Source organism: Dermacentor silvarum, chromosome 7, assembly GCF_013339745.2.
Source record: "Dermacentor silvarum isolate Dsil-2018 chromosome 7, BIME_Dsil_1.4, whole genome shotgun sequence".
Taxonomy (NCBI): domain Eukaryota; kingdom Metazoa; phylum Arthropoda; class Arachnida; order Ixodida; family Ixodidae; genus Dermacentor; species Dermacentor silvarum.
The window spans coordinates 172148422-172159052 of record NC_051160.1 but is presented as its reverse complement, the minus strand read 5'-3'; the positions used below and the strand labels follow the sequence as shown (position 1 = coordinate 172159052).

The following is a 10631-nucleotide window of genomic DNA, read 5'->3' as shown; positions in this document are numbered from 1 at the left end:
AACCTAGTGCAGTGAACTAAGGAATCGGAACGGTATCAGGAAATGCTAACACATCTAGTTTTGACCTTACTATCACTCCATGCATTTGCTCACAATAATTTCTACAACAAACTTACCTTGCAAATATTCCATGGAATGAGTAAGCATAAGCTTTTGGGGCGAGGCGATTGATTATTGCATGAAAAGATTCCACGCTAAATGTCTGCATGTGTGGCGACATTTGGCGGATATCATTCAGAAGCCTCTTGTTTGTGAATAGGCTGGAGAGCTTGTCATAAGCATGGGTACCTGCAATAATGTATACAAAAATGAAAAAAAATGAAGACACCATTACACCGTGTGTGGTTATGCAAAAAATGTCATTTTCTGGTATTACTCATGTACGAACAACTCCAAAAGGTCTTGTAGCAAAGAATTCGAGAAAAAGTTAATTTACTTGTTAATTCGGCTCTCACCCTTGAATATAATGAACAATCTGATGGTCATAAAGGGAAGTCTCCAATGCACATTACAATGGGAGAGCAGGCACAATTTTTTTTCATGGTGTCTGTGCTCTAACAATTTTTTGCAGTTGCAGATACTTTGCTTCTACCCTTCCATCAATTCAGCCCTGACATGACTAAGAAATGGCCAATAATTTGGTGCACCGAGTTAAACAAGAGACAAATTTTATTTAATATCTATTGTCGACGCACTGGACAGCACTTCATTACTGTCTGTGAAGAACCACATGTCCTCCTCTGTATACATGTAGTCCACAGCGCATGTGATACTCTGCATTTATGAAACAACTATGCAGCAATTAGAAATGGTATGGTGGCCCATGCCTATACTAACCCCTTTGCTAGTTTGTCCTGCACCAAAAACATGCGATGCAACTTGTTGCCACTAGCTGTATGAGTAACTTATGGTTTGGATGTGCTTTCATAATTATACTGAAAGCAGCAGGCCACCATGCTACATTAATCATGCTGGTCATGCTATACAAGAACGTTTTTAAGTTGCTGATGCTGCCTAGCATGTGGTTTTAGTTTCATATCAGGCTGCACCACACAGGCAGTTTCCAGGCGAATGTTCTAGAAAAAATGGTGTGCATTACAGTTGTGGAATATACTGTAATAATTCATTGTCAGCTACCATTCTTGCTTAATATCTTCTTGTGACAGGTGAAAAATAGGGATTTTCGATGCGGAGATGATGCACGTTTGTTAGGCTCACTGTACCCTAAGCGCCGCCCAGAGAGGTGCTGCCACATTTATGGTAACCATTGGGTAGGGTATGCAAAGAAAGATTTCCTTTAAAAATGTACAAGAAAGGTGCACCTGGAAAGATCCACTTCCGTGGCTCAAGGTCGCCATGCTGGCATCTGTCATAAAGCAGGCTGTGGCCGTGGTGTTTATCTTGCAAATGGTTCATTACAGACACCCACACAGCCACGGCAAGGTCGCCATTGCCATTCCCAAACTGCACTGAAAAGTATAGGTGGTTGACAATTGAACGCGTCCACAGGCCAATGGCAACGCATCCTGTGGATTTCGCAGCCTGCAAAAGCTTCTTGTCTAGCCCTGTACAACGAGAAAAGAAGATAAGAAGCAACTATCAGTAAAGGAGTCTCTAGCAGAAAAGACAGACAATGCTGACCTTTGCAGACGTGCCATGCATCAAACAGGTGGTCCACCTCAGGCCTCTCAGACTTGAAGTACCTGCATTAGTGTTGCAGACTTTGCTATTTCACAAACAGCGCGTTACAGCCTGCACCACAATCATTAGTATGTGGCCCAGACAAAGAGATGTTATTGTGGCACATTGGTCTCTCACTTTTTGTGAGAAATGTATAGAGTGGTGGCCTTACAATGCTTTCCTTGTGCTTCATGGTTCCCACACTACTCAACTGTTTTCATACGCATTAAGAGTAGATGTATTAAGTTAATTGTATTGACACATGTACTTGTTTAACTTTCATCAGTGACCGCTTTTAACCGGCTAATGCGCAGGATGCGCCTGCATGTATCGGAAATTTCTTGAACGTTATCGATGCTTCTATCCGTTGTCTGTGGTCATTGACGTTTATGTAATCCGATTGTATGAGCGACACGAATTGTGTAGTACTTTCTGGAAGAAATGCGGGCACCAGGGATTACTCTGGAACCTTCGATGACTCATGTATAAAAGCCGATGCGTTTTTCCGCTGATCAGTTCATCAACGACCGACGATTGTGCACGCCGCTCTTGTTGTCAAGTGAATTAGTTTCTTTGCTGGGCACAGGATCGCCCAGTAAAGAATCAGCTTCGTCATTCACAGTTTTAGCACTGTTTTATTCAACGTCACTGCTACATGACATTATTGTATTATTGCATTATATTATTGCATTGTATTATTGCATTATTGCATTATTGATTACAGCACAATACTAATTAATTCAGGTTCTTTTCTGGCTACATTTGAGGCCACTGTTACCTAGCACTTTCTCATTTCCATTTGGCAACACTGACCTGCGCACTTGTGGATGCCGGTCCGTCACCGCTTCAGTGACATTGACACCGCTTTCGTCAAGGGAGGCGAGAGCCCTCTTCAGACCCTCAAGCTCCATGTGTGTGCTTGAGGATACCTCGTTGCACTGGAAACCAAAGAAAATGCCTGATGAGATTCACCTAAATGCGGCTACTAGATCAAACAAACAGCTGAAGAGAGATGGTTGGCTGATGGTGAAGAGGAAATCCTGCTAGTCACACCGCAACTATTTAGCATGCAAATGGCACCTAAACAGTGGCCAAGAGTAGTGAAAAGGAATAAAAAAGCGGTAACGAATGCCAGAAGAAAGGAGATAAATTTGCTGCTCTGCAGGTGGTAACTGCCCACGCGCTCTGCTCAATGTGCTCTGCTGGGAAAGAGAGGTCAAGGAGCAGTGCATGTGGCAACCAAATAACATTCTGTGCTTTTTAAATACAGCACTTGTAGCGGTTAATTGTAAATATAGTATTAATAAATGGACATAATCATAACACATCAAGAAAGAATGACTCTGCAGGGTGAATGGAAATTTCTGGTTAGTTGCAAGTACAATGAATGCTTGCTGGCATTATCCCATGGAAGAACGTGGTGGCAAGATGAAAGGAAAAAAAATGTAAAGCAATGCACAAAGCAACATAATAGCAGAGAAACAAGTGCTTTACGGTGCTCTCACCTGCACAAGCTCGATATGAATGATGCGATTCAGGTTTATCTCAAGCATTGAATAAACGCCATACTTGGCACTATAGCCAGGAGAATAAGCGCGGCTGTCGCCTGCTACTTTTGCTGCTCCTCCACACGACACTACCGTTTGCGTGAGCCGCCTCTTTTCATCCTGCCAGACCTGGAAAACGCATAAAAGGCATTTATTGAAACCCATTCCTTTGAATATAAAAGGCAGGCCATGTCTAAGATGTCATGAAATCATCTCAAGGACACTCACACACCTTCCAGTGTAGTTACTGTGTGCGGTGTGTATGATTTTGACCAATTATTTTTTTCAGCATGCAACACCCAAGCACCAACAGACTGTGGTCATCTCAATTTGTGTAATACAGAAATTCTATTACCTCGTTCACTGCCGGAAGCAATAACGTGCTTTGCAAGCGATGGTATGTTCTCTCGCTGAAGCAGGCTACACCCGCATTCTTCAAAAAACGCAAGGACTGCGCCATGCTGCAGCCGGTGAAAAGAATTGCAGCAGCGAGTGTAATGTCATCCAAGGCACGCAGCCCTTTCTTTGGCTGACTGTGCCAGATGTTCACATGCTTTTCCTGGCATATCACAGAAGCAGTGACTAGGGAACCTTTCACCTGCAAACAGGAGACAACCCTACACTGCGTTATTGAAAAGCATGTCATCTGCTGTCACATTAGTAAACATTAGGAATAGGCATGCATGCAGGGGGGTGGAAGCCTCAGGGCTATGGCCACCTATGGCTTCTTGAGCGGGGCTGCAAACTAGCTCCAATTAAATGCACACGGGTCGAAGAAACAAGTTATTCAGGAGAGTGCCTTTCCTAGGGAGTCTCTCACCAAACACTGATCGAGCCCAATGCTACTCAGCTTATACAATCTCGCGACAGCCGGTGCGTTCGTGCAACCTTACATAGTGACAAACTTGCGGTGTATAGTCGCTTTATTTTACTTATGAGGAAACATTTTATGTCTTCATAGACTAATGGTTGCTGCAGAAGGCACCAGGTACATTTTTCTGATCGAATGATTAACACCTCTGTCTAATATGTTTGCTGCCATTTTATTGGTAGTGAGAATGGATTTACAACATCAGAATAGATGCAGGAAATTCCGCAACGAGACGGTGTGCTGAAAGTTTGCATTCCTAGTTCCATTTCCCCCCTCTCGTTTAACATAGGCAGCACCAGAAATTTTTGCAATGATTGACATGCCACAAGAATAGGGGACAACACGAAGCTGGATCTTCATAGCAGATACTCTAAATGGCACTGTTAGTCCTGTTCAAAGAGGAGAAAAAAGGCGGAGGTGACATGCCACTACTTAGGTAATCTTGGGACTTTTGGAACCTGCACACACTTATGTAAAAAAACTTGCTGAGTCTGTCATTGTATGTGTCTGCAAATTTTATTTTTTAGCTATACATCTCTGAGAACCGGATAGCTTGAATAGTATATTAGCATTGTGTCATTAAGACACATCACAGTATCTGTAATGCTGTTAATAATTACACCATTTATTTGTGAGAAAGAAACACACACCTGTAGTGAAGGTTCAGCAGGTAAGCCACAGGTCTTGCAAGCTTGGAATACCTGCAGCAGGCATTCCTCGTACACAATGAACTTCCTAGCTGCAGGAGGTTCACCTGAAGATCTGTTAAGAAGAATATTCATTGGAACATATGTAAACATTGTTCTTTCATGAACTGGCACAATTGTGAACATACTTATATTGCTGCTAGAAGCAGCTTCTATTTTGATGCAACCGCCAAGCATTGCAATTATAATGACAGCCCACCAAGAGGAATTGGTGAAGCTATAATCACACAATTTATGAAGTGCATGAAATTTCACTGCATGAACATGACGCCCACACATACACACAGACGACAAAGAAAGACATGAGGAAATGAGAGATTAGATACTGCAAGTGCAGCGATACACTGCTCGCCAAAAATAACATGGAAATATAAAAGGTAACCTTTAGGGCGATACAAGCCTATTTGCTCTGCACATTTCCTGAACACATAGTGAGGAAGTGCACAACTGGTACCTTATTAATACAGTTTTCACATTACTATCGAGAGGAGTATGTCCATGATTAAATGGAAAGTAAACTGTTTGGTTTTACAAATGCTAGAACCATAATCTGATTATGAGGCACAACGTAATGCGGTACTCCTGATTAATTTCAACTACCTGGGGTTCTTTGACGCATACCCAATGCACGGTTCACAGGCGTTTTTGCAATTTGCCCCCATCAAAATGTGACCGCTGTGGCTTCATCCCACAACTTCGTGCTTAGCAGCACAAAGACATAGCCCCTAAGCCACACAGCAGGTACATGCCTATGATGCTGGAAGTTGCAAACAGGGTGATGGTCACCGTCCCTGGTATTATTTGACTGCCACAACTAGTACATGGTCAAGCAAGTACAGCGGCGGGCAGAAACCATTCCCCTGAATCTTCGCTCCCTCGTGCACATTTAATGCCCCTTGATTAAAGCTCAGACAGTGCAACTACTGAACTCTTTGGATTGTTGTGGCATAGTGAAAGCATGACGTTATGTTGAAAGATATAAACCAAGGCCACTGACATTGTAGCGCTTTTTACTGCACGCTCAAACAAGAAAACAAAATGTCATGTCACTTACGCCACTGAGCTGTTCAATGTAGGCTCATATGTCTTGTCATGAGTGTTGTCTTCATAGGTCATGGATGGCTCTGAACATAAAGGTGTAGAACACCGCTGACGCATTTCCTCCATCAACAGGACGTCCGGCAATTCCAAATCAGTCTGGCATGCTGGAAGGGCAATGAGGCATGAATTTGCTAAGGGTACCCCATTGAGATCAGCACATAAAGGGTTCCATAATAGCTTCAAGTTTCAAGACCTGCAATAAAAGTACATATTACAATGGCGTGATAGGCACTCACCCACTTCCTTGACAGTTCGGCTTGCCTGCACCTTTGCAGATTTTGTTGTAGTAGCTTTCAGAGCCGTCTGAGTGGCCTTGGAATAAACTTCAATGATGCACTGGGATTGTGCATCGGGCTTTACTTGACCTGTGGAAATAAGTAGTCAGCCGTGTGCCTTAAATAAGTTTTTATTTATTGTTATTTTGCCATTATATCTTGATTTATAAAAATACTTAGTACCTGCTTTTCGCTGCATGTACTTCACGATTGTTATATATGTTGCCTTTCGTAGTCTCCAAGACGTTTTCTCGCTGTTAAACAGCCAAATTTATATAATTTGGCAGTTCAGCCAAATGTATCGGGCAGTTCTACACTTCTTTCACTTCATCAAAGATCAAAGCACTGTGCAGCGTTACAGAAATACGGAGCCGTATAAAGAGCAGGCAAATTAAAATGTCTACTGAAATTGCAAGAACTTTCATATCTTTCTGTTATTTGTGTGTCCTAACCCTAGTGTAATATCACCTATTTCTATCGTTTACTCGATCGAGGGGCGCGGCCTAGCCTTTCTCGAAGGAAAGGTCAAACATATATCAATTTTTCAAAATGTGATTTGATTATTTGCCGTTCGCACGGTCATATGGTCAGTACATCGCGCACAGCACCAAGAAGCAACGTTGAGCAACCGCCAAAACTGTTAATCTACGCTTACGACTAGTCATCGCCACGATGCACTAAACACCCACCTGATGCATTTGCGGGCTCGTTTATCTCGCAGTCAGCGTTCAGGTCGATCGACACGTGATGGGGGGCAGCAGGTTCAAGCTCCGTGTCCGAGCACGACTGCGCAATATCAGGCATCATCACATTATGCGTACGCACCGCTGCAAGTAGTACGAACCTGTCGCCGAAGACGCTTGGGCAATGGAGCAGGACCAATGCCTCGAAGTATTGGCAGGACACATGGCGGCGTAAATAGTCGGCACGGCACCAGGCTTGAGGGTTCAAAATCGGACAGCGTTGGGTTTTCTTTATAGCATGCACGCTCGAAATAAAGGAAGCAGATACGGCTGTTTTTCAGCGGGGTCCACTCTAAGCGTCCAGAGGTGCGCACGAACTCGGCCCACTTCTGCCAGTGAATGCTATCGCGGGGAAAACCATGCATAGCTATACCCAACCCTGAATATGTTCCGCAGAAGTCAACGGCGCAGTATGTACGCGGCATTGTGCTGTACTCGCAATTCGTGCGTTGTAAGTGCAGCGCAGTCATGCTGATAGTGCGGGAAATATCCCGACGGATAACGACAAAAACTGCAGTTGCAGCGAAACGGAGAGCGCCCCACTACAAGTACAACAGCTAGAACAAGCAACAACAGAGGAGAAGAGCACATGTAAGCAGCATGGCAGACAACGAAAATTCGTGACGTAGCCACATGACGTAGCGTTTTCTTGATTGTTTACAGTCCTTACTTGATGTCAATGTCGCGAGGTGCTCCGTTTTGCGGTTGGCTGCGGGCACGTACTTTAAAATTGATTTTAAATATGTTCTAGGCTATATTCGCCGCTGATATTTTGTAGACGATGTTTGTGTGACCACCTAAATCGACCTCGCAAGTTAACTCGACTTCAAATTTTGGTGTCAGTACTCCTTTAAGTAATTTCGAATTGTAAATGTCAGGCATTGGTAGTAAGTTAAGGGCCTCAAAAATGGGTTTAGAGTGTGCATCGCGTGGAACACCTGTAATTATGCGTACATCTTTTTTCTGTAGTCTATATATTCTGCCTAAGTTCTTTTCCGTTGTGGTTACCCATACCAGATAGCAATAAGTTAGTGTAGATAAGAATAGAGAATTATATAGAAGTTTGATCCTTTGCGGTAAGAGAAAGCGCAGACATGATAGGACACCTACGACACGAGAAAGTTTAGAGTGAACAAGCTCAGTGTGATTGTTCCATAACATATTTTCGTGAAAAATCACTCCCAGGGATTTTACTATTGGTTCAATATTAATTGTTTCCGGGCCAATCGTTAGCGTCAAATCGCAGTTTACGAGCTTATTTTTGGGACGAAAGAGTACTGATTTTGTTTTAGAAGTGTTTATAATTAACGAATTCCTTATACTCCATGTGTTCAGTGATTTCAAGACATCGTTTGCTTTGTGCACAAGTTTATGCAAATCCAGTCCTTAAAAAACAAGCTCGTATCGTCTGCATAAATAATGAACGTTGTGCTGTAATGAATCTATGTTCACCAAATCATTTACATAAATATTGAAAAGTAGCGGACCCAGAATACTACCTTGGGGAACGCCATTTTATACCTCTTTAAAATTAGACGCGTAGCCATTTATTTCAACTTTTTGCTGTCGGTATTTCAAATATGACTTCATGACATTTACGAAATTACCCCGGAAACCATAGTGGTCTAGTTTTTTAATTAGTGTAATGTGATTAATTCCATCAAAGGCTTTTGAAAAGTCAACGAAAATTCCAAGTGTATATGTTTCCTTTTCGAATGCATCTAGTATGATTTCTTTTTGCGTTAGTAGAGCAGTTTCGGTTGAACGCTGCTTTGTGAAACCAAACTGGAAAGGCGTCATAATGTCGTGCTTGGTTAAGAATGAAACTATTCGTTCATGTATTAGTTTTTCAATTACTTTAGAAAGAACTGGAAGAATAGAAATGGGTCTATAATTTAATGTTATTTTTGTCTCCACCCTTGAAAATAATAGAACCTTTGGCTATCTGTAGAAACCTAGGAAAAGTGCCTAATGAAAACATTAAATTAATGATATATTCTTAGACAGAGAATACACTATGAATAACATGTTTAATTGGCCGAATTTCCAGGCCGTCAGCGTCATGACTTAAGGTACATGAAATGAGCCGTAATCTCCTTTGTAGTTACCGGAAACAGAAATGCACTTTCTCTTATTTGGGTGCCCATGTACCGGGCGAAATTATTGTCATGTGAGCTCTCTCCAATGGAGGTAAAGAATTTATTAAAGGCTTCGGAAAGGATCTCGTTGTCCACGGTAAGTTTAATCGGGTATGTGTTGCTGTCGGAGCTTGGATTAAGCGACATATTTAACTTTTTCCAGACGGCTTCAGATGTTTTGTTTTTTCAGAGTCAAAGAGGTTACTGAAATAATCAAGTTTGCTTTTTCTTAAGAGAGAATTTGTAGTATTTCTGTGTTGTCTAAATGTCTCAAAATCTTCCTTGTCCCTAGATTTTAAAAAGCGCTTGTAAATTGCATTTTTTAATTTTATAGCTTTAAGGCACTCAGAAGTAATCCAAGGTTTCCTTGCCTTGCGTGGCCGCTTTTTTCTTTTGACTGGAAAGCACTTGTTATAGGCTTCTATGAAAGTTTCAATAAAGACCCTGTGTCTGCATCGGTTTCACGGAAAACGGCGTCCCATTTTATCCGGATATACATGCAGTAAATATATAAATAGTGCTGGATATGTGCCGGAATTTTGGAGGTGGTGGCTTTGCATCCTTCAATTGAAATTTCTTTTGGTTTAAAATTACGTATACAGGTAGATGGTCACTAATATGTGTTTGAAGGACACCAGCACAAATAGGCGCATTTATGTTATTAATATGTTAATTTATGTTATTAACGTCAATAAGTGTGCAGGATTGAGCATGGAATCGAGTAGGCTCTTTTATAACATTTGTAAATGCGTTAGATTCCAAGATATCTGGAAGTTCAAGACACTGGGGGCTAGAAGTTAGCATGTCAATATTTAGATCTCCACCGATAGTAAGGTGGTAATCATTTTCATTGGCCCACGACAGGAGAGTGTCCAAAAACATAAGGAAGGTAGACATGTTGCAGTTAGGAGGGCGGAAATTTCCGAACTACATTTCACCGTCAGCACCTCGTAATCGTCAGTAATCATCGAAAAAGGCTAAACTATTTCACACTGAAACAGATCATTTACTAAAAGCATAACCCCACCACCCATCTTATCACCCCAGTTCAAGAAATAAGTAGCATAACTAGGTATACGAAGAACTTCAGATTCGTGGCGATACCAGGTTTTGGTAACCATGATGACGTCAAAGGAGAATTAAAACGATTCGAGCAGTATCGTCATCTCGTCTGCCTTGTTTCTGGCTGATTGTGCATTTACACGAAGAAAGGACATGTGGCGCTCCTTTCCGGACAGCGATAGACTCAACTCGTATGGCGTTGAAGTCAAGAGTTGGACGGAAACCCGTCTGGTCGGGAATATGCATGACAACAATTAAAACGGTCACCGACCACGAATGTTAAAAAATATATAAGACGTTTCGGCTCCCGCACGGGAGCCTTGTTCACAATGAAGGTGAAGGCAGAATGGTCTGGTTATGTAGGTTTTAAGATGTGACGTAAGCAACGTGTGTACACGTGGGGAAAGTTGCCATCGTTGCGATTAAGTGTGTGTTCGCTGGTCTGAATTGTTAGGGATTCAAGCAAAAACCGAGAAGTCAGGTTCTTTTCCTTTTCTATTATCTTTT

At 42.1% G+C, this 10631-nt stretch overlaps 1 protein-coding gene across 1 annotated transcript; it reads right to left on the bottom strand.

Annotated features, from left to right (window-relative positions):
• Window positions 1–5721: 5721 nt before the first annotated feature.
• On the bottom strand, window positions 5722–6985 carry LOC119458693 (uncharacterized). The gene is made up of 3 exons (XM_049671673.1): window positions 6871–6985; window positions 6143–6271; window positions 5722–6010 (listed from the first exon to the last, which is right to left on the bottom strand). Exons 1-3 carry the CDS (start codon window positions 6983–6985, stop codon window positions 5856–5858), a joined length of 399 nt encoding a protein of 132 aa, XP_049527630.1. The 3' UTR covers window positions 5722–5855.
• Window positions 6986–10631: the final 3646 nt, after the last annotated feature.